We start from the raw sequence: 23,435 nt of genomic DNA on the forward strand, positions 1-23,435 counted from the left end.
GAACCCCTTGGAGGGCTGAGGCCAGGGAGGGAGGGGCTGCGGGGGCCTGAGAGGTGGGGTCCAGCCGGGAGCCCAGGGCAGGAAGGAGGGCTGCCCCTCATGGGTGAGGCCCTGGTGTGGTCCTGATGGGCATGAGGGCAGGTGGAGGCAGGCGGCAGCCATCTCTGAGGGCCCTGCCCTGCCCAGGACCCACCTCATTGAGGATGAGGATGGCCACCTTCCTCTCCCGCTGCTCCGAGCTCTGCAGGCTGGGCAGCAGCCGAAGGGCCACTGCCTTGATCTGCCCACAGGGGCTCTGCACCATGGCCCTGGGGAGGGGAGGGGAGGGCAGGGCCTGGGCTCACGAGAAAGCCCTGTGCCCACCTTCCTGCCAGGGCCCAGCCCTGTAGCCACTGGGTGCCAGGTCTGGGCTGGGTGTGGGAGAGAGGAGCAGGCACGGCCCTTGTCCCCTAAAAGGCCTCGGGCTGGGGAGGGTCCAGGGAGATACCTGTGACCGTAGGTGCCCAGAGCATGGGTGTGACTGGGCACAGGGGCACTTGCTTTTCGTGCCCACGGGTGTATGTAGACTCCATGAGTCCACGGAGCTCTTCTCACAGGCTGGCCCTGGGGTCACTGCTGCCCATCAGCCCTCCCCTGCCCAGCCCCACCCCTACCTGGCCAGGAGACCCACACCCTGTGGGTAGGTGTCCATGGTGGTGAAGAGGTCCCAGGCGCCCTGCAGCTCCAGGTGGGCGAAGTCCCGCCAGTGCCCCGTGGTGGACAGCAGGCTCTTCAGGGCCCCCAGTGAGATGCTGCAGGGGAGCAGAGGGGTCACGGAGCCAGTCCTGCCCGTGGGGAGGTGCCCAGCCGCCCAGCTTATTTCCGCCCTCGTTAACACAAACGCCAGTTTTCCGAGTCACAGGTGGAGGGGGTCTCAGCGGAGCCTGGGGGGACGGTGCCCTTTAAACGTAGGGCTGAGTACAGAGAGGGCAGAGCGGGAGGGAGAGGAGAGCCCCGGAGAAGCTGCGTTCCACGGACCAGTGCCCATGTGTGGCCGAGCGCCGGACGTGAAGCTTGGTGACCGAGTGCTGGTCACCGACCCGGCACCAGCCTCTCGGCCACACTCCCTACAGGAGGCAGGCCCGAGAGGACACACTCCGTCCGTCCTGGTCACTCAGCCCAGGCGGGGCAGCAGACCCCTGGCTCCAAGCCCGCACTGGGATGCCGTGGCACGGGCCCAGGTCCTGCAGGAGGACACAGGTGCAAGGCCCGGGGACACTGGCCCACATAGGCGGGGCGCCCCTTCTGTGCCCATCGCTCGTCCTGGCCAACCCGCGCCTGGTCCTAGTGAACGAGGCTGTCAGCTCTGCCCAGGCGTTCTGCGCAGACTTGCAAAACCAAGTGTCAAGGACGAACGCTGCTCCCCGGAAGTCCCCGGTGGTGCCAACCCAAATGCCAGCTGGCTTGTCATCTTGCTCCAAGCCACGGCGCGGAAAAGAGGCACGATTTTCAGGTCATTGGTCTCAGCCCGGGGAAGGATGGTTTCAGGAGGAGGGGCCTTCGGGGCAGAGCGGCATTTTGTCGTCCCCCCCTCCCCCGTGACAACTCTCCTGATCGCCTGTCCCCACAGCCACAGCGGGGCTTCCGGAAAGGCGGTGCGGCCTGATTTGGGCGTTCTCAGGGCGCCTGCCCGGCTCTGGGGAGAGCGGCCTGGCGTCCAGCCTCCCGTGGGTGGAAGCGGAGGGGCTGAGGCTGTGCGTGGCCGCTTCCTCCACCCCCCGCGTTCCGGGAGGAGGCTGTTTTATTAGCTTATTAGGGAAGATTCATGCATTTTGCACGGCTGATCTGACTAAAAAAGGAACTTGATGCACATTCGAATTCAGAAGCAATGCGAGGAGAAGCGACATTTTTTTCAGTGCCGTGCCTTGGGGAGAGCTGTTAACACTGACAAATTGCGTGAAGCACATCGTAACACAAACAAATGAAAAGAGTCAGCCCCCGCGGTTTTAGAGACTCGCTTATTGGATTTCTGAAGACGCGATGTGGCGCAGGGAGCTGAGGCCGCCAGCCCCGCCCCGCGCCTCGGTGAGCGCAGCAGGCCCCACCCGGCCCTCCCACGCGTCCCTCCATGCCCACGGCAGGGCGGAGAGCAGGGACCATCCGTGCCATCGGCATACAACTGGCCTGGGGCGGTGCCGTGCATGGGGGGCCCAGAAGGGCGGAGCCAGGGGGGCCCCTGCCATCTGTGGACTCTAGCTCAGGAATGCACAGATAGTCTGTGGGGCTCAGGGAGCTTCGCACCTCGCGGAGCCTCAGTTTCCTCATCTGTAAAGTGGGGAGACACATTGGTCTCACAGAATCCCTGCAAGGACCACAGTCAGGGAAGACGTGGCAAATGTGGCGCCACCCCGTGAGTCCCACGTGCCCGCAGTGTCCCTGCTGCTGAGCACCCTTGGTGACGGCAATGGGACCACTGCGCCAGCCACAGATGGGGTGTGGAGGGTTGAATTATGTCCTCCCAGAAATTAGCCAAAGTCCTAGCGCAAGTCCTGGCCAGTGTGGCTCCGTGGTTAGAGCGCCACCCCACCCACTGAAGGGTCCCAGGTTCAATTCCTCATCGAGGGCACCTTCCTGGGTTGCAGGTTTGATCCCCGGCCCTGGTTGGGGCGCGTGCGGGAGGCAACCAATCGATGTGTCTCTCTCACCTCGATGTTTCCCCCTCCCTGCCTCCCTCCCTTCCACTCTATCTAAAAACCAATGGAAAAATATCCTTGGGTGAGGACTAACAACAACAACAAAAGTCCTAGCCCTTGGCACCTGGGAAGGTGGCCTTATTTGGAAATAGGGTCTTTGCAGATGGACTCGCATTGGGATGAGGTCATTAAAGTGGCCCCAATCCATCATGATGGGTGTCCTTATAAGAAGAGAGATATACGCCCTGGCTGGTTTGGCTCAGCGGTTAGAGTATTGGCCTGCGGTCCAGAGAGACCTGGGTTCGGTTCCCGCTAAGGGTGCATACTCGGTTGCAGTTTGTCCCCTGCCCGGGTTGGGTCATGGGGGTGGCAGCCACTCGATGTGTCCCTTTCACGTCGATGTTTCTCTCTCTCTCTTCCTCTCTCTCCCTCCTGCTCTATCTGAACAAAAATGAAAAAATGTCCTCAGGTGAGGATAAAAAAAAAGAAGAGGAACATTGGGACAGAGAAATGGGAAAGTGCCCGTGGTCACGGCAGCAGGGAGGAAAGTGAGCGTCTGCACGCCAGAGCCACGCCAGGGCCACGCCAGGGCCACGTGGGTGGCCGGGAGCTGCCAGGGCTGGACGAGGCGGAAGGAGCCTCCTGCAGCTTCCAGAGGGAGCCCTGCGCACACCTTGGACTTCCAGTCCCTGGAACACAGAAGGCGGCCTGTTGCTTGAAGCCTCCCGACGGTGGCACTGAGTTACTCGGCCGCGGGAAGTGGATACCACACTGGCCACGGCAGGTCCTGCAGGCAGCGTACCTCTGGGGGCTGGGCGCCCCCGGCTCCTGGGCCTGCTGGTCGGGCTGGGGCTCTGTGGGCAGGTGCAGCTCCAGGACGTAGTGCACCTGGCTGAGGAGGGCCAGGAGGAGCTGGGGGTAGGCCTCCAGCACCGTCCTCTTGAACTCTTGCGCGTACTGTAGCTTGTGCAGTGTGTTCATGGCCTGTCGGGGGGGCAGGGGACAGTGACACACCCGAGTCCGAGGGCCTGGGGCTGGGCCTGCTGAGCACCCGTCCAGCAAACCCGCCTCCGGCCACACCTCCCCTCCCTGCTCTCCAGCGGATGCCCCTGGGCTGTCCCTCCCGTGGGCCTGGCTCCGTCAGCTCACATGGCTACTGCCTCCCATGCCTACGAGCATTCGGTCCAGAGTGTGCTCGGGGTGGGATTGAGCAGCCATAACAAGGAAGGGCAGGGGCAGGGGCAGGGGCAGGGCAGGGTGTGGGAAAGGCTGCCCGCAGGCCCGCGCTGCTGTTTGGTGTCCACGGGGAAGCTGGCACCAGCAAGGGGCTGGGGGGCACTGGGGACAGGATGGGACTTCCCTCGGCCACTGCGGTCAGCTCTCGACCCCCTGCTGCTCAGCGGCCTGTTCAGGTGGGAGGAGCGCTGTGTGCTCTGGGCTGCTGCTCAGCGGCCTTGGGGGCAGGGGGAGGGCTCAGCAAGACCAGGGCCGGGCACGGCTGGCAGCTGCCTCATCAGAGTCCAGCCAAGGACAGGTGTGGCCATGTTGGGAGGTGAGCTCCCCGCTCCTGGGGCTGTGCAAGCAGGGCCTGGGCTCATGGGCAAAGCTGGGGGCTGGGCAGATTCCTACGGGGGCGGGGTGCTGCAGGAGCCAGCCTCTAAGATTCCTCCAGAATCTGCAACCCCAGAGCCCACCCCCACCCCCACTGCTCTGCCTCTCTGCCCCACACTGTTTGCACAGCGCGCCCCGAGTTCCGCGTCTACACACTGCTCGAGGGCCCTCCCCAGCCCTGCAGGGCCACCACGGCCACTTCACGGAGCGGGAATGGGCTCTGGAGGGCCCAGGTCCTCGGCCAGGAAGCGGGAGCTGGGCCTGGCCTAGGGTGCCCGTGCAGTCAGCTCCAGCTGGGTGGCCCAGGGGCCCCCTCCTCCAAGCCGGGCTGGGCAGGGCTGGGCGCCTCCCCTCCCCGGGACCTGGCACGTGGTGGATGCCCAGACACTGCTGATGTCTGCCCGAATGCCCGCAGGAAGCCACGTGGTGGCTGGCGGCCTCTGGGCGGCGGAGACTCACAGCCAAGGAGTGCCGGCAGGTCCTGTCCTGGGGTGGGGGGCCGCTGCGGCTGGTCCCGACGGGCAGGGGCCTCTCCTGCAGCCACGCCAGCAGCGTGGCCAGCACCAGGCGGCTCACGTGCTGCTCGGCCCCCAGGGCCCTCCACAGCTGGAAGGTGCGGCTGTGGGCAGAGAAGGGCTGTGAGGCCTCAGCCAGGTGCCACCAGGACCGGGGCCTCAGGTGCCGGAGTGGTGTGGCTGGGGGCACATGGGAGATGCCCTTGTCCCTGTTCCTGGGTCTCCCCACTTTCAGGACCTCTCCTCCAGGCCCCTCTCACCCAGCTGCAGACTCTGACTCTGTCTGTCACCTTCCGAAGCTCCCGAGTGCTGGCAGAACAAGTCCAGCCGGCCCTCGGAGCCGTCACGCTGACCTCCAGCCCCCGCCTGTCCTCCCTCTTCTCCTGCCTCTGGCCTCCACTCGTTCCCGGTGCCTGGTCACGCCCCCTTGCTGGCCTATTTCCACTCTGCCTTTGGGGCTCGCCATGGAGTCCCTTCCGCCCGGAAGCCTGCCCTGGCTACTTCCTCCCAGGCCTGGGTTGGCCGGGGTCCAGCTCTCCCAGGCCCCACCCAGGTCAGGCCAGTGGCCGTCAGCGGTATGTGCAGAGCATTGCAGTGTCCTTGGGCCCATTTTGCAGGTGGGGAACTGAGGACTGGAGAGAGAAAGGATGTGCCCTGATCAGGGCTCTGCCTTGTAACTGGGGAGCTGGGACTGGAGGCCAGGCCTGCATGGTCCTATGGCCCTTCCATCGGGTCCACAAGCGTGACGCTGTGAGACCCTGGGAGGCAGGGGCGTTGGGCTCCTGAGATGTAGGTGACGGTGACGGCCTCTGTTTTCTGTGCAAGGTGGCCTTTGGGCCTGAGTGCTGGGTGGAAGGGGCTGGAGGGGTAGGAGAGACTCTGGAATGATGGGTGGGGACTGGGAGGGCCATAGTGGTGGACTGGATGCGCTCCGACTCCCAAGCTTTAGGATAGACCCAAGTGGGGGCACCCTTGAGCCCTGGGGAAGCCACACCTGTCCCATTTTCCCTGGGCTGGGTGGGCACAGAGCTCAGAGGACTCTGGGGGACTCCCAAGTGTGGTCACTGTCCATCTGGAATGAGTGGGCCCTCTGGAGTCAGAAGAGCCTGGGCTCAAATCCCCTCTCTGCCCCGTGCTGGCTGTGTGACCTTGGGCAAGTCACCTCACCTCTTTAGGGGCAAAGCCCACCCCCAGAGGCTTACAGGAGATGATTCTCTGGGAGCAAGGGTGCCCAGGGGTCCAAGGTTCCTGTTTTATTCCCTGTGGGCATCTATCACCAGGCAGTTTGCGTGCTAAGCACTGTTACATACCGGCAACCTCCCAGAGGACCCGCAGGGACAGACCCAGCAAAAATCCCTGAGTGTGGCGTGGCCCCTACCATCCGACATGGCAGCAGACAGGGCACAGGAGGCGCTGAGGGTGGACAGCAGGGCAGGGAGGGCGTCTGGAGCTGCCAGGTCTAAGTGGGGCAGTTGGGGAGAGCCAGCAGGAGGGGATGTGGGCACGGACTGAGGCTGCGAGGGGACAGCGTGCAGCCCAGGGGTGGGGGCCTTGCTTCAACTCCACGTCCCATGTGAGGATGACCCTCACACACAGTGTTGAGAAAGAAGAAAGCCAGATAAAAGGACACTGGAAGAATGCCAACGACACAACTTCTGTTGACCCTTCTAGGACCTCCGAATTGTTTCCTGTACTTCCAAGAAAGAAAAATGACCCTCGAGCTGGGGCCCCCTCTGTCGTGCAGAGAGACGCGAGAACACCGCGCCTCAACCAGCACCCTGGGGGGACGCGGACCGGGTCCCCTGAGAATCTGAGTCACCAAATCTGTTTCGGGGTCTGATTCACACCACCAGCGTGGCCCCAGGAGACTCAAGCAGAGAGTTGAAATTTGAAATGTCCTAGGCTGCTCGTGCCCCCAGGTGCCCGAGAAGCCACCGAGAGCAGGTATGAGGCACCACCCACGTTGCACACGCCCCCAGTTCATGGACGCTGAACCGTGGAAAATGCTCCGAGAACCAAGGAAGCCAGAAACAAATTCCGACACAGAGAAAACTCAAATGACACGTTCTGGCCAGCGGAAGACCGTGGTGGTGGCCTGACCTCCCCCCTCTCAGAATTTCCTGGAGAAACAACACAGCGCAAGAAGAAGGGTTAGGTGAGAAGACTCAAAACTGTGACCTCAGGGAGCACCTGAACCCCGACGTTACCGTGCACTTAAAAGCAGAACGCCAGCCCCAGCGCGCATGCCCGGCCCAGCGCGAGGCCAGCGCAGGGTGTGGAGGAAAGAGACGAAGGGCAGTCCCGTTAGAAGGGCGCTCTTCAACGGGCACAGCTTTGGGGACCAAAAAAAGGCAATGTGAAGACGCCCCCTTTGGGAATTAAGCGGTGAAAGAGAGGAGACCCCAGAACACTGGGGGGCATGTGACCCTTTTACCCACCGCCGAGCCAGAAAATCTACCGAGTGGTCTGGATTTTGCTGTACTGACAGGAGAGGGTGCCATTGAACTTGAAATCCTAGAAAAAGCTCCAATAGTGTTTTATATGAACAAGAACAAAATGAACAGATCCATCGAGTAATTGCAGAGAAATCAGGAGACGAAATCAACACATCGGACGAGGGAACTCTCCCTGCAAACCACCTCGATGCAGGAAGCGCAGCAGACGCACTAGGGCGAGCTCGGGCAGATACGAACACCCCCTCGCATGAGACATTTTAAACAGGACACACAAAAAGCCTGTCATAAGAAGAAAGAGAGAGTTGATTGAATTCAGGAAAGAGATGGAAGAAATGACAAAATTATCTCAGAAATTAAAAGAAAAAAAAAATACAAGGTGCTCAAGAGAGATAAGACCCAAATGAAAATTTAATAAGGGGCATTGAGGAAAAGCAGTAAAATAATCACGAGAATGCAAGTGAATTTAAGAAGTCAAAAGGATCAGAGAGAAAGTAGTGGGAATGAAACAGGTAAGGCAGGAATAGCATTTGGATTACTGGACTCTCCGAAGAAGAAAAACAGCGGTGGAACTGAACCAATATTTAAAATTGTGACCAAGAGAACTTGTCAGAAGCAACAACAACAATAAAATGCTTAAATCTTCTTATTCAAGGAACCCACCAGGACCTGGGAAAATTAATAATCAACTCTGAGACAATTTTTTAAATGTGTTTTTATTGATTTTTTTAGAGTGAAGAAGAGAGAGAGAGAGAGAAACATCGATGTGAGAGAGAAACATGGACTGGCTGCCTCCTGCACGCCCCCTACTGGGGATGGAGCCTGCAACCCGGGCATGTGCCCTGACTGGGAATTGAACTGGGACCTCTCAGGCATGGGACGATGCTCCATCCATTGAACCACACCGGCTAGGTTAGGCATTTCTTAGTATAACTATTGGATTTCAAAGACAAAGGAAAAACAGCTGCAAGAAGCGCATATAACTTACAAAGGCAAACATTTACGAAACACTCAATAAAAGAAAGTGTGAACCAAGGGTTTTATATCCAGACGAGCTGTCCTCCACAGAAACAACTTTCAACATGAAGAACCTGGCAGGGTTCTGAAGCCACGAATCCTTCCTGAGTAATCTGTCTGAAGATAAGTTTCATCCAGCTAAGAGATGACCAGATGACTTTGGCAAAGGGACTGGGGGTGAGTGCATGGACACAATAGTAAAGCATAAACTTTCAACTGAAAAAAATGGGAGGATATGAGAGTCAGAAAAAGGAAGATAGAGTAATTTCACAAATGGTTATATGGACAATGGGTGGGAGTTAAAGAATATCAATACAAATGGAAAAACCAGCCCAGCTGGTGTGGCTCAGAGGTTGAGCGTTGACCCATGCACCAAGAGGTCGCCAGTTCAATTCTTGGTCAGGGCACATGCCCATGTTGTGGGCCCGATCCCCAGAGTGGGGCATGCAGGAGGCGGCCAATTGATGTTCTCTCATCGATGCTTCTATCTGTCTCTACCCTTTTCCTTCCTCTCTCTTTAAAATCAATAAAGAAAAAACATTTTTAAAAAATGGAAAAACCAAGAGACTGTGGTAATTAAAATAGGTTAGAAGTACAAAGATAACATCTAGAACAAAAATACAACCTTTTCTAAATTAAAAAACAAACAAACACCCTAAAGATCAAAGAATACACATCTTGTAGAAAAAGAAATGTAGCAAATGTAACACAACACACAATTACAAGATGTTACGGCGGAGTTGAGACTCAACCTATCAGTCGTATCAATAACTATTTATTGGAACTGACTTACTGATGAAAAGAAAGAAGGTTTTAAATTTGGATCACAAATCAAGGCTAAACCCTATGCTATGTGGCAGGTGACATGTCACACGATGGGTTCTGAAAGGAAGGCAGAGGCAGGTACCCTGAGAGCAGACAAGGATACAGAAGACCTAGACAACACAGCCAAGGGGCATCTTGTGGCTATACATCTACACACCTTCTCAGGCGCCCAGAGAACATCTCAAAAACTGTTTAAGAGGTCTGTAAATTTCATAAAGCAGAAATGCTACAGATGACATTCTGAGAACATAATGTGATAAAACTAGAAACTACTAACAAAAACCAGCAACGTGGGCAGCTGCGTGTGGGGCTGGGCAGAGAGCAGGGGCTGGGCAGAGGTGTGGGGCAGGGCAGAGGGGAGGGGCTGGGCAGAGGTGTGGGGCAGGGCAGAGGGGAGGGGCAGGGCAGAGGGCAGGGGCTGGGCAGAGGGCAGGGGCTGGGCAGAGGTGTGGGGCGGGGCAGAGGTGAGGGGCTGGGCAGAGGGGAGGGGCTGGGCAGAGGGGATGGGCAGGGCAGGGGTGGGGTGGGGCAGAGGGCAGGGCCTGGACAGAGGGGAGGGGCTGGGCAGAGGGGATGGGCGGGGCAGGGGGTGGGGCGGGGCAGAGGACAGGGCCTGGGCAGAGGGGATGGGCGGGGCAGGGGTGGGGCTGGCAGAGGGGCTGGGCGGGGCAGGGGGTGGGGCGGGGCAGAGGGCAGGGCCTGGGCAGAGGGGATGGGCGGGGCAGGGGTGGGGCGGGGCAGAGGGCAGGGCCTGGACAGAGGGGAGGGGCGGGGCAGAGGTGTGGGCGGCCTGGGCAGTGCCACCACTCTCACAGAGGTGTGTACTTTTTCCTGCATGCGGCTGTGACTGCGCAGGTGCAGGTGTGAAGTGGGTGGAACCAGGTTTACCCAGAGTGGGGTTTTGCCGTTGAATATGACTGGGGGGACAAGGGACTGGGGTGTGCTCAGAGGTGATCACGACACTGGGAGATGGAATTCAGGCTGGTAAGGAGGGGGACGAGGACGGGGGAGGGAGCCTGAGAAGGTGGGTGGGGCAGTGGACTGGAGGTTGTGGAGGACGGGGGCTCTTTGGGGTGCCAGGGATTGAGCTGTGAAGGTGACTGTTTGGAAGTGGCAGGGGTGCTGGGACCGGAGATGACTGAGTGGAGGGTGACTGTGGGAGTGGGTGGCGGAGGGAACAGGGAGGACAGGGTCGGGGGAGAGGAGACCGGGTGCAGAGAAGCCAGGGCGAGGGAGAGAGTGACGTCCCTCAGACCCAGGGGGAGCGAGCGAGGCGCCTGTGGCCCGGCCCTCCATGGGCAAGCACCACCGCAGGAGCATGGTGGGTGGGCAGCAGGTAGCACAGACTGATGGCCTGTGGTTCTGAGCTGAGATCTGAGGGAGGGAGAGGACCCCAACCCACCTCTAGACTTGGGTTTGAAGGCTGTGGTGGCTCCTGGGGAGCAGGGAGGAGAAGGGTTCCTTGGTGGAGCAGGAAGGAAGGAGGCTCCAGTGTGTTTGGGGGATGGTCAGGGGCCCTCTCTTCGAAGTGACTCGGCTGAGGTGGGAGGGGCTTATCTCACGCGGAGCACCAATAGGGTGAGAGGTGGGCAGAGCTTCCCCAGGCCCACCCTAGGGGGCGCACAGTACCTGAGCAGGTCCACGGACTCCCTCCCTGCACCCAGCAGTGGGGGTCCTCCTGGACTGGGGGGGGATGGGCAGGAGGGCAGAGCTGGGGGTGGATGGGGTGGGCTGGGCACCTGTCCATGGGCATGGAGAAGTCCAGAAAGGCAGCCACCAGCTCGGGGGCGTGGTTCCGGGCCAGCAGGGTGATGGTGTGCAGGGCATCTCTCCTGGCTTGGGGGATGCGGACAGAGGAGAGCTGCAGGTGGATGGCCCGGCCCAGGTTGGCAGCCTGTGCAGGAGGGGGTGTGGGGAGAGGGCCATCTGAGCCGGAGGCCGGCCTGCCCTGGCGAACCTACGGGGGTGGGAGGCCCTGCCCAGGGAGACATGGGGCCCTTTAGATACGGTCCTCTCCTGAGCGGGGAGGTGAGGGGAGACACAGGCCTGCCCTGGACACCTCGTTGGAAAAGGGGAGTCCCCATCTGAGAGGGAGGCAGTCCCACTACCTTTCGCAAGGTATTTGAGGTCTGCCAACTCTGTCTAAATGTTGCCAGTCACTGGAAGGGTCAGACATACCCACCTCGGCGTCTCCTGAACACGCCACACTGGCACATGCTGGTCGCTGTGCCTGGAATGCCCCTCCCCCACTCCTGGGTGTCCCTCCCCCACTCCTGGGTGCCCCGCCCCCACTCCTGGGTGCCCCTCCCCCACTCCTGGGTGTCTCCTCCTCACACTTCTGTGCCCAGCCCCACATCGCCCACGTGGGGTTTTGTTGCAGGACCTGGCCCTAGTCACCCTCTTTCTGGGGGGCACTGCCCCACGGGACACACTGCTTTGCCTTTGCATTTCCTGTGCTGTCCAGCCCTTACTTGTCTGGGGTGTGTCCCCTTCGACAGACGAAAAGCTCCTGGAGGGTCCTGGCCACGCCCCTTCTCCCCCATCAGCGTGCGCTGCTTGACCCCTGAATGCACCCTGGCCCAGCACACCTGCTTGGGCCCTTCCCTCCCTCCTGCTTTCCTTCCGTATAACCTGTTGGGGTGGGGTGTCTCCCCACCAGGCTCAAGCTCAGGGCCAGCATCTTGGCCCAGAGGCCCTAGCCCTTGAGTTCCACTGCCGGGCCACCCCTCAGCCCCCGGCCCCGTCCTGGTTGGCCCTCGCCGGGTTCCCCATCCCCCTCACGGTCTCCAGCTTGGCCCCGTGCTCCTGGATGACAGCGAGCAGCATGTTGGTGGCCGCCTGCACGCGGAAGGGGCTGCTGGAGCCCAGGCCTTCGACGGCCGTCGAGACGAGGTCGGTCAGCTCCGCCAGCGTGAGATGCTTTGAGACCTCCTGTAGCAGCGAGTGGAGGCAGCCGTCACTGCAGGTCACCTGTTCCCGGAGCCCGCTTCCCACCTTTGCGTGTGCCCCTCCTCCCATGCTCCAGGCGCCCCATCTCTGAGCACTTCCACACTCCTGAGCCCCACTCCTTTGGGTCCCCCACACGTGGACCCTATTATGCAGTTTGATTGCCTTTGAGCAGACCACAGCCAGGGGCAGGAAGGGAGGCGTGAAGACCATCACAGGACAGAGACCAGCTCCGCTCCAAGCTCAGACCCCACTGCTTGTCCCAGGACCCACGTGGCTGCCAGCCTCCTCTCCTCTCTTCCTCTGCCCTGTCCTCCCCGCATGGGCCTCCTCACTGCTGCTTCAGCCCAGCTGGGTGCTCTCCATGCCAGACCCTGGTCCCCCAGTGTTTGATTCAAGACCAACTGAACTTCAGAGCTGGGAGGACCTTCAAGGTCACCTGGACCAACCCCTAGGCTTGAAGAGGTGTTTGGGCCACCCTCACCGTGTGTAGGGCAGAGCTGGGAAGGGCCAGGCTGGGTCTGGAACCCAGGGCTCCTGTCCCGTGGGAGGACCTCCCCGGGGGCCCCACTCTGCCTGCTCTCTGCCCCCGTTCCAGGGGCAGCCTTACAGGTTCAGGGAGGTGGCTGTCACTTTCGACACCAGACCATGAGCTGTGCAGGGTGATCAAGAGGCTCTCAGGGAAAGGCAAGGTGGTGGGTGGGATCTCTGAGATGGAGGGCCTGGGTCAGCCCGGGCTGCTCAGGTGGAAACTTCTGGAAAGACTTAGAGCATCATCGCCAAATATCGTAGCCAGTAGCCACACCGAGCCGTTTAAACTTAATTTAATTAAGTACATTTTAAATTTCGTTCCTCAGCTGCACTAACCACATTTCAAGTGCTCAGAGCCACACGTGGCCAGTGGCTGCCTTGGACGGCGCAGATAGGGACGCTTCTGTTCTCTCAGAAAGTCCTATTGGAAGCTCTGACTCAGCACCTGGTCATCAGAGGCAGATACGACGTGGGTGATGGAGGGAGAGTTGGGAAGCCTGATAGAAAATTATGTTGCAAGGACAGTGAGGATAGTGTTTCTTTGCATGTTAGGATATTGGTTAAACATTATGAAACTCTATTAGAATGTTTGTATGTATATTAGATATAAAAATAAGTGGTAAATAATAGGATGTTATTATTCTAAAATTTTGGTAAAATTTTTGTGAATATGTTGTTGCTAGAATGTTAACATAATTTCAATGGAATATTTGTAGTTTATACTAACTTTTTAACAAGAATATTAGGCTATTACAAATATGGTTAGAACATTTGTTAGAAGATTAGATTTAAAAGTGTTTTCTAAAATGTCAAATCTTGGTTCAAGTTCTAGTATTTAGAATGTTTGTGAAGAAATTCAACTTGGCATGGTGGTTAGATATTCAGAATCCTAGAATACTACAATCTCAGGATTGGTAAATACTTTTGGGATGTCTGACTTTAACCCAGAGCATGATAGATGTGAGACGAGGGTGACGGCAATGGTAGAATTGGTGGTGGAGATGATTGTGGTGGTGGTGATGATGGTGATGGTGGTGGTGATGGTGGTGGTATGGTGGAGATGGTTGTGATGATGATGATGATAATGATGAGGGTGATGGTGATAGTGGTGGTGGTGGTGGTGATGATGCTGGTGATGATGATGGTGGTATGATGGTGATGGTTGTGATGATGATGATGATGATGATGGGGGTGATGGTGATAGTGGTGATAAATATGGTGGCAGTGATGAAGCTGTAGTGAATCCAGACCACATGGGGAATCCAGGACAGACTTGGGAGTAGGACCCAGGTCTGTTCTCCAAACCTTCATAGATCTACTATCCCTTAATTAGCAGACCCTCCCATGCTCTCCCTCTCTGTGTTCCTGTCCATCACTGTCACTTGTCCAATGGAGAGCCAGAGCCAAACGCCCACTCTCTGTGTTCAGGGACAGTGCAGAGTGGGGCAGACTGCCCCTTCCCAGGTCCTGGACACTATGCTCCTAGCAGCTCGGGCCATCTGAGGGCCTGCATGCTCTGGGGTCCCTCCCTTCCTGCTCTGCCTCTGACCTCAGCCCAAGTTTATTGGCATAAACTGAAGCCAAACCAGGTTCTCCCATTCTGGCCCAGCCAGAGATGTCCTGGACCCCAGGGCCTTAGATCTTCTGTACCAAACTTCGGATTGGCCTCCCAACAGCTCGCTGCAGCTGCAGAAAGTTCAGGTTCTGCAGTCAGCCAGGACCCGATTCGGAACCCGTGGGTCCCTTGCCACTTCTTCATCGTTTAATTCAACTTAATGAGTGTTTATTGAAGGCTGGCTCTACCACCAGGCCCTGTGCTGGGCCCTGCTGAGACCCCATGTCTGGGTGGGAGTGCACAAGGTCTAACGGGGAGACTGACACGCACTCCAAGTCTTCACGGCCCACGGGTTCAACACCAGAACGGGCGAGCCGGAGTGGCCACGTCAGAGACACATGAACTGCCCACTCAGAACATGGGGCTCCTTGCAACATAGTCCGTCCCCACCAGCATCCAGCCACACTCAGTACTCAGCCTTGCTCATCCTCAGACGGGAATGCAATTCAGATCAGATACGAAATGGCACAAAGATACAGGATTTCATTATGGCGATGAAAGGGACGTTGGGGAACCACTGGACTCCCCAAGCTGTTGACCAAAGAGGGTCTGGCCTAGGCAAACTAGGTGACAGTGGGAGAGGAGACAGGATGTGCCTTCAAAGGAGTAGGGTTTGGCTTTGAGGGTTAAGCAAGGCCCCCGTGAAGATGAGGAGGGTAAGAATATTTCTGCAGGGTGACCATCCTGCAAAAACCACTCAGGGGAAGGGTGTCATGTGGAGCCTCAGAGAACACCTACCATGACAGTTGTCCTGAGAGTGCCATTTATTGGGTGCTTGTGGAGGCTGGGATGTCACTGACACAGCTCTGGCCCATTCGACAGAGGCAGACTCGCTCAGAGAGCAGGGGCTGGTCCATGGTCCAAGCAGTGGGAGCCAGAGCTGGGACTCCAGCCTGGGCTGCTGACCCCAGAGTCTGTCTCCAGCTCCTCCCTCCAATTCCCTCCCACGGGCCGGGGCTTCCCCCAAGCTCTCAGTTAACCACCAAACACATAGGTGAGATCCTGGCCAGGTTTTAATACTCATGCCCTGGCCCAGGTGCTGACCCCCTGGGTGCAGCCCGGCTACACCAGCAGCCGGAACCCCGTTAGAGGGGGCGGCAGTGGGGGTCAGAGCAGAGCATGGCCACCGCCCCCCACCCGGACCTGCCCACGATTCTCAGGGCTTTGACCTTGATGACTTGGTGGCTGCCCAGCTGGAAGACTGGGTCCTTTGGGAACACCACCTCCTGGGGGGTGGGGAGAGAGGCCTTCTGGTCTCCACTGCTCCAGAGCAGGGCTCCGTCCTTGCTGGCCTGGGAGAGCTGCTGGGGGACCAGCTCTGGCACCTGTGAAGACTCTGCTGGCCAGGGGGCAGAGGGCAGGGGTGAGCACAGGGCAAAGGCGGCCTTGGGGTCTAGGCTGGGACAGGTTGGAGTTAGGTGGGGTCACTGGCACTCAGGGTCGGGCTGTGCTCAGGTTTGGGGATGTGCTCAGAGTTGGGGTCTGTGTGAAGTCATCGTAGCAGTATGGCTGAGGTTAGAGGAGGGTCTGGAGGCAGACTGGGGGGCAGTTGACTTAGGAGTGCTGGGGGGGGCGTTTGGCTGAGGCTGTGGTTAGGGAGTGGGGCCACCGGGGTGGCCCTGGGAAGCTCACCTCTGTGGCGCATGATGAGCTGGTAGACATGGCCCAATGCTTCCAGGCTGCGGTGCTGGGTGTACTTGTCTGGGTCCTGGCACAGAATCCCCAGCATGCCCATCAGCTGCCCGATCCGTTTGAGGTCCTCTTTTGGCTATGGGGAGAGTGCAGGACAACCACTGATGGCAGAACCCACCCATGGAGCCCCCGCCCTGCCACACGTGCCCCCCAGCATAGCCCGTGCCGGGATGGACGCCCTCCAGTCATGTGGCAGGTCTGGGACTCGGGCTTGGGCAAAACTGAAGGGGTGGCCAAAAAACTCAGAAATCAAGAGAAATCATATTTGCATGTATTATTTAGAAAAATCAAAATGAACGGAAAACCCCCATGCTGAAGTAAGTTTCAGAATTGTAAACAACGACAGTGTCGACTCTCCATTTCCATGGCCTCATTTGTCTTGGCCTAACCTCAGACCTGAGCCAACAGGCAGGCAGCCCACTGGCCAGAGTTCGCCGAGTTAATTGTTTGAAACGTCCCATGAAAACATTACTGATCCTGATGGAAGTGTGTGGGCATCCAGGGAGAGCCTGGCTGGCCACCTGGCGCTGGTCTGCTCTGATTGGTCAGACCTTGCTCCACCACTCCACGCCCACTCTTCACCTTCCTTATCGCCCAGGAGCTCCCTAAGGAATTAGTGCTGCTTCTGGCTGATAGGTGAGGGACAGCTCACTCACTCCCTGAGCAGGGCTGAGGGCTGATGTCCATTCACCCCAGGGACCATAGCGGAAGATGGAGGTTAGGCTGGGACCCATGAACCGATGGGGGTCCTGATGGACGGAGGGTGGTGGGATGGTGAGTGCTAACCCTCGTCTGGGGCACGGTGGAACACTTTCCGAGCCCTTCATGGCCCCACTTCCTCTGACTGCCGCCTTCCCTCCCGTCTGTGGGTGAGAAGCTCAGGGTGGGGCTCTGGGAGCTTTGACAGGAGCCCAGCCTCCTGGGTCAAGGGTCAGGGCATCTGGCTCAGAGCCCAGCGGGAAGCCCCGAGAGGTCCTTAATCCCCACCCCAGACTATGTCCTCAGATGTAGAAGGGGGGGGGTTGTTACCTGGCCACGCAGGGCACTCGGGCATCCACCCTGTGCTGGTGGCAGGGGCGCAGGGGCCTTCAACCCTGAGAACCCCAGCAGACTCTGGGAGGGACAGGTTTGGCTGGGACAATAGAGGTGGTGTGGGGTGTGGGACCCGCGAGCCAGGTACTCACGTCCAGGTAGAGATTGTCGCTCAGAAATTTGAGGAGGCCCACGCAGCTGTTCACAGCCCGCTGCCGCTCGTGCGCCTTCTCCGACGCCAGCCAGACGTGCAAGTGCTGCAGTTGGGCAGGAGCAAGGGTGCTGCCGGCCTGGACCCAGCTCGCCCCACGGCCCCAGGCCCCGCCCTGCCCAGGCCCCGCCCCACCGCAGGCCTCGGCCCCGCCCTGCCCCAGGTCCAATCCCTGCTCACCCACAGCAAGGCCCTCCTCTCATGCCCCGCCCACATCAGCTCAGGCCCCGCCCCCTCGGCAAGGAGCTGTCCTATAAGAGGGCTCAGGATCCATCATAGGTTCAGGCTCCGCCCCCTCAACCCCCACACTCTACAAGGCAGCCTTCTTTGTCCCTTGCAGAGGCCCAGGCAGCCCCACTGCTAGTCTTTCCCTCCTTTTGTAGCTGACACAGCCCTGCTGCTGCTCAAAGCCCGGGGAAGCTCCCGCTTGTTAACCTGCCCACGCAAAGCTCCCCTCCAGAGCAATGCTTCCCTGTGCACAGCGGAACTGCGCAGAATTGTAAGGGGTACCGAGGCCCACGAGACAGCCCCACGCGGTGAACAACTTTAAGACAAATCGAGTTCCTTTGTTAGGGCAGAGTGCCACTAGAGTAGTGATTTTGAGGTCAGAGGAGGGTAAACGGTATTTAGGGATGACACCCTATGACATCTGTGACTTCCACAGGTGGCAGATGGTCCCTCTGGCACTGCTGAGGTTTGTCAACCACGTTCCCAGGGGAGGGGCTACTCTGCAGCTTGAGGGGAGTGAAAAGGTGGATGGCATTTCCTCCTAGCCATGCTCGTGCACCCCAACTTCCATCTGTGCCCCCAGGTTGGGAGCCCCTGCTGACCTGACCTCACCTTAGCGCCCAGCCATGCCCTGGCCATGCAGAACCCACTGGGCCCACTGTCCTCATACTGCTGTTCACTTCCCCTGTGTGTCCTTTGCCTGCGGGGCCCTGCCTGCCCTTCCCATCTCCCTAGTCTTCATTAAGGTGCAGTCCCAGTGACCTTGACCTTTGACCTGCCTGGGTCCTGCCCTACCTCTAGATACTGTCGTTGCCTAGTGAATGGTCTCCCTCCTGTCCAGGCAGGACCCCCAGAGGGCAAGTGAGAAAGTGGGGCTGGTGAGCTTATGAGTCCCCCTTAAAGCTGGGGGCATGGCTGCAGGGGATATTCTCAGGGGTGGAGGGTGGGAGGGCACCAGCTCCCTTTAGTGTGGCATTTCTTTTTTTATCCTCACCCGAGGACATTTTTCCATTTTTTGTTCAGATAGAGCAAGAGGGAGAGAAAGGAACATAGAGAGAGAGAAAGAAACATCAACGTGAAAGGGACACATCGAGTGGCTGCCCCCCGCACGACCAACCAGGGCTGGGGACAAACTGCAACCAAGGTATGTGCCCTTAGCGGGAACTGAACCCAGGTCTCTCTGGACCGCAGGCCGACGCTCTAACCGCTGAGCCAAACCATCCAGGGCTAATGTGGCATTTAAGACCCACTTACCACCTGCTGTGCCTGCCCCTGTGCCACCCCCAGTTGTCCCAAATCATTGTGATCCCTATAGAGGTCAGCTCTCAAGCCTCCTGGAACTCCCCACCCCAGTTCCGGCCTTGTCCCCTCTGGACGTCCTGCTGCTCACCCTCTGTCCTCGGCCTGCCCGTGCCCTGGCCTGCACTGCCCCCCACCTCACCGACAGCAGGAACTGCAGCTCGTCCGCTGTGGGGTTCTGCATGATGAAGGTCTGCAGCATCTGGTCCAGGGCCTCTGAGGTCTGCTGGTAGAGGGTCTGTGTGGGGACGATACACCGGTCAGGTGCCAGACCTGGGGCGTGGACAGGCGGCAGAGGCCTGTGCGGGGCTGAGTGCTTCAGGCCGCTCAGTGCTGGGACTGCCCACTTCCTGCAGACTGCCCAGGCCAGGGTGCCCACCCGCGAACTCACACGTGCGAGGAAGGGCCCCATGGCAATCCCTATTTGGCAGATGGGTGGGCTGGGAGGAAGGTGGTCTGGGCCTGCCCAAAGGCACAGGTTTCTCGGTAGCTGAGACTAGTTCCTTTCTAGCAGGGCTGACTTCATGGGCAGGCAGCCCACACGGGCCTGAGATGGGCCTGCACGGGCCTGTGAGGGTCCCGTTTATGGCTCTGCCATCACCATCTTGAAATTTTTAATAGATTCTAAACACGAGTCCCACATTTTCATTTTTCAGGGGTCCCAGCAAATTACGCAGCTGGTTCCAATTCTTGGGTCCCCCACACGAGGCCCGCAATCTTTACTGCTTGGCTCACCGGGCATGCTCAGGGAGGGAAGGGGCCACAGAAATGACTTAGCTCACCCTCCCTCAGAGCCCATGGGAGCAGGGCCCTTGGGTGCAGGTGTGGACTCCCTGGGTGCCCTGGGGAGCGCCACAGGGCCTGGCCCATCGCAGGTGCTGTTAACACCAGCTCCCTTCCAGGGCATGAGCAGCAGACAGAGCTGGGTACCCTGCCCGCGGGCCCCTCTCGGAGAAGGTGTGCAGGCGCCAGGCTCACACCTGTACATTGGGTGGCTCCAGAAAGAGGCAGGTATGTTTCTCTAGGACGTCCAGCAGCGGCAGGGCCAGCACGCTGCGGAGGCAGACGGACAGGAGCCGTGATTTCTTCTCAACGTCCAGGGGCGGCCTCAGCTTACTGTGTGGAGAACAGAGGTGGTGAGGGAGGGGCTGGGGATGGAAAGGGGACACCTGCTAGCGTAGCCAGGAGTGGGCAAGCCCCCAGCAGCAGCCCCCCTGGGACTCAGGGATTCCCTTTTCTCTGGCCTTTCTGCTTTGACTCATGTGTACACTTCTGCCTCCCCAGCATTTCCCTCTGTGTCCGTGGCAGGCCTCCTGTGCAGGTGGCTTCCACAGGTGTTTGTAAGGGACTCGCTGGATCAGTTGGGAGCAGGAACTCACAAAGCCCTGCACCCCAGGCACATTTTATGGGGCATTCTGGAATCTCCCCGGCCCTGGGTTCACATTGAGATTTGAACCTGGTCTCAGCACTCTGAGGAGGGCCCGCCCAACTCCAGCTGCGCCCGCCGAGGGCATCGCTGGGCTCGCGGGAAGCTTGGCTGCTGCCTGCCGTGCTCCTCTGCAGTTGGAGAGCAGGCAGCTCTGAGCTCCCTGAGCCTCCGCTTCCTGGGCAGACTCACCCTGTCCTGGGCAGGGAGGGGGCCAGGTACCCCCTCACCCTGCTTGCAGGTGGACGGCTAAATCAGGACCTGCCACCTGCGCTGCCGTCCCTGAGCCTCATTCTTCCCTGGGATGCTGGCTGGAGTCCAGGCTCAGTTTCCCTTGTATTTTCTCCTCGGACAGGTGGAGCCTGCTCTGGGCTCTGCCTGTGGCTCGGACCTTCCCTGAGCGACTGCTCCGACGCCGAGTGCGCAGAGGTCAGCTCACTCTGGGGAGTGGCCGTGGCCCCAGACCAAATGATCTGGTCCCCTGGCCACCACGGCCACCCTGGCCTTTCCCAGCAGGGCTTTGACCTCTGCCCTGTCCCCCGTGCGGCTGGGGAGCCTACCAGAGGCTGGAGATGATGTGGATGGTCTGCTGGCGGGTCGATGTGCACAGGGCGTCCGTGGGCTCCTTCTCCATCAGAACCTGCCGGTACCCCGGTGAAGACGGTCACTCGTGCAGGGTGAACCCTACTCCTGACACCAAGTCTAATCTCTTCCTAAAGACCGTGGTGCTGGGCACTCGGCTGACCACTGGGTGCCTGGCCCCACTCAGAGAGCTAGAACACGGACTTCAGAATCAGACAGGTCAGCTGCCTGACCCTGGGCAAGTCTGCAGACTCTCCGAGCCTCGTTCGCGGATAACATGGCGTTGTTGCACGTGTGTTATTCAAGAGGAGAGGCAGTCCCCTGCTGTCGTTACTCCTGTAACTGCCCGTCCCTGTGCCCATCGCTGGTGCGTTTCCCCCATAACGGGGTTTCTGTGCGGCCACAATCTCCAGTGACTACTGGTCTTAGCTCGGTCAGCATAAGCAGAACGGATGATTTCGGCCTCTCTGGGCCTCAGTAGCATCACCTGTGCGGGGACGTCCCTGGCCAGCTCGGGGGCACTGGGAGAGCCCAGCGAAGGGGACGAGGATGAGCTTCCAGACACGGAAGCCTGCGCTGGGTGGTACACGTTCCGGAAGCCCGGCTGCCCGCCCCCTTCCCAGCAGTGCCCCCTCTGAAGGCCCCCCGACCCCCTCCCTGTGCCCCAGGACCTGGCTCACCACCAGACACTCTAAAAGCTCCCCGATCTGGAAGAACTCGTAGCTGTGGGCGCCTCTGTTGCGGCTGACGGCCCCCACCAGCATGAGGATGGAAGTAAGGAAGCTCTGCTTCAGGGTCTCGTCCTGCGTGGGGGCGAGGCCCAGGAGCCGGGTGGGGAGGACAGAGAGAGCGAGAGCCACGGTCACCAGCAGCAGACGCGCCGAGGGGGAGGGGTGGCCCTGGGCGCAGGACGTACCCAGGAGCTGTAGCGGAAGAAGAAGACCATTCGCGACAGGATGTTGTCCACCCACGGCAGGATGTGGGACTTGGCCTTGGCCGCCATCTGACCGTAGGCCAGGAGGATGGTGCTGCTGGCCCACTTCCACTGCAGGTCCTCCGAGGTCCGGCCCTGGCGGGGCAGATGAGGAGCGTCAGGGCCCGCTCGACCCCAACTCCGGGGAGCAGTGATGGGAGGCACCCCAGGCCCTAGCGGGGTCCTGGAGGCTCAGGCTCTGAGGGCGGCAGTTTACCTGAGTAGGAAAATAGGGAAAACATCTCTGCCCCTGGGAGTTATCTGGGGTGCAGCAGGGTTGGGGTGGCTACCCCATACTTCGGCCGGGGCTCATGACCTCTGGCCCTTGTTTCATGTTTCAGACGAGGCCACCGGCAAAGAGATGCTAATGAACACAGTGGCCACCACAGCGTACCGGGAGCTGTCACCAAGCACTTCCTGGCACAGCTCATTTTAACCCAACAGCTGGCAAGGGAGGGAGGAACTATTCGAGGGGAAACTGAGGCCCAGGGGGTCACACTGCAGGTGGGTGCAGAGGTGGGTCAGAACCAGAGGCCAGGACACATGGTCCGAAGCTTGTGCCCCTAACTTGCCCCAAGGGGTCCTTCTGGGAGGCTCAGACCTTTCTAGAGGGTGGGGGCCCCGATGTTCCAGTTCCTTGCCAAGACCCCAATAACCCCAGAGCCAGTACCTTTGGGGAGAAGCTGTGAAGGCTCCACTTGATGGGTGTGCTCCGGCCAAACTGCTCCAGGACGGCCCACACGTGGTCCAGGTGGCGCACTGCGGTCAGCCCCATCGTGAGAGCGAGGCCCTGCGGGTGGGGACAGGGTCACCATGTGGGGACCCCAGACCAGGCCTGGCCCCTCACTGAGGGTGTGGAAATGAGACCAGGATGGGGCTTGTCTGTCGCAGATACCCACCTTCCACCCTGCACACTGGGACATGCATCTCTGAGCCTGACCCCACAGTGGTTTCTTTTACGGGGCCTGGAGGGTGGTTGAGGAGGCAGGAGGCGGGGGTGCCTCCGGGGAGGCCTGTGATCACCCCGCCCCAGCTCTGAGCAGAAGGAGCTAGAGGTCGGAAGGACGGTCCGGGGATGAGGGCAGGGCTCAGCCGGTGACAGGGGCGGGCCAGGCTTGCGGTCAGGCTGAGAGCTGGGTCCTCACCTCCCTCTGCTTGGGCCACTGGTGGGACGTCCCCAGGAGGGTCCTCAGGTGTGTCCTGACTGTGGTGCTGTTCTCCTCAGCTTGAAGGACCAGTCCATAGAAGACGAACAGGAAGGCCTGGGGAAGGTTCAGCTTCCTGTCCTGAGCCGGACACCCCTGTCCATCCCTGTCCACCTGGGCGGCCTGCCAGGGCCCCCGCAGCTGCCCTGTGGGACCATCACCCCGCCTGGTGGCGAGCTTCAGGGGTGCGACTTCAAGTCCTGCTCTCACCCCAACCCCCTCTCTCTCAGGTCTGCCGGTTTCTTTCTAGCCCCAGGGCCCCTCTTCAGGTGTCGCCCTGTGGGTGGGCAGCAGGCCGTTCCTGGGGGCGGAGCGTGGCCCACCTTCTCCGGGGGCTGCTCCTGGTGCGTCCGGTCCGGCTTGGTGAGTGCCCACAGCAGCTCCTTGGACCACACGTCCACGCTCAGGAACTGGGCCGACTGGGCGGCTATCTGTGAGCAGATGGGGTGAGCGGGGCTGGGGCCCTCGGCAGCCGGGCCCACGCCTGCCCTCCGTGCCCACTCAGTGGCTCCCCCTCCTCTCCCCTCCCCCTCCCGACAGTGTGGAGAATTGGTTTCCTTCTTCCTGAACGGTGATGGGATTGACCGGCGCGGTGCCCAAGC

The 23,435-nt window shown here is 59.7% G+C and overlaps 1 protein-coding gene across 1 annotated transcript in view; it reads right to left on the reverse strand.

The window, feature by feature from the left end:
- The window catches only part of LOC118631779 (maestro heat-like repeat family member 5), a 38,819-nt gene that overhangs the window by 3,766 nt on the left and 11,618 nt on the right, over positions 1–23,435 (reverse strand). Inside the window, exons 7-23 of the mRNA XM_036264374.1 lie at positions 23,157–23,264; positions 22,774–22,890; positions 22,299–22,418; positions 21,572–21,724; positions 21,336–21,458; positions 20,634–20,713; positions 19,628–19,763; positions 18,790–18,885; positions 17,062–17,166; positions 15,818–15,953; positions 15,355–15,524; positions 11,875–12,024; positions 10,833–10,987; positions 4,743–4,902; positions 3,512–3,656; positions 654–831; positions 194–308 (exon numbers count right to left, since the gene is read on the reverse strand). Of these exons, the coding sequence (XP_036120267.1) occupies positions 194–308; positions 654–831; positions 3,512–3,656; positions 4,743–4,902; positions 10,833–10,987; positions 11,875–12,024; positions 15,355–15,524; positions 15,818–15,953; positions 17,062–17,166; positions 18,790–18,885; positions 19,628–19,763; positions 20,634–20,713; positions 21,336–21,458; positions 21,572–21,724; positions 22,299–22,418; positions 22,774–22,890; positions 23,157–23,264 (2,247 nt within the window). The remainder of the gene's footprint in view (positions 1–193; positions 309–653; positions 832–3,511; positions 3,657–4,742; positions 4,903–10,832; positions 10,988–11,874; positions 12,025–15,354; positions 15,525–15,817; positions 15,954–17,061; positions 17,167–18,789; positions 18,886–19,627; positions 19,764–20,633; positions 20,714–21,335; positions 21,459–21,571; positions 21,725–22,298; positions 22,419–22,773; positions 22,891–23,156; positions 23,265–23,435) is intronic.

Source organism: Molossus molossus, unplaced genomic scaffold (assembly GCF_014108415.1).
Source record: "Molossus molossus isolate mMolMol1 unplaced genomic scaffold, mMolMol1.p scaffold_m16_p_16, whole genome shotgun sequence".
Lineage (NCBI taxonomy): Eukaryota > Metazoa > Chordata > Mammalia > Chiroptera > Molossidae > Molossus > Molossus molossus.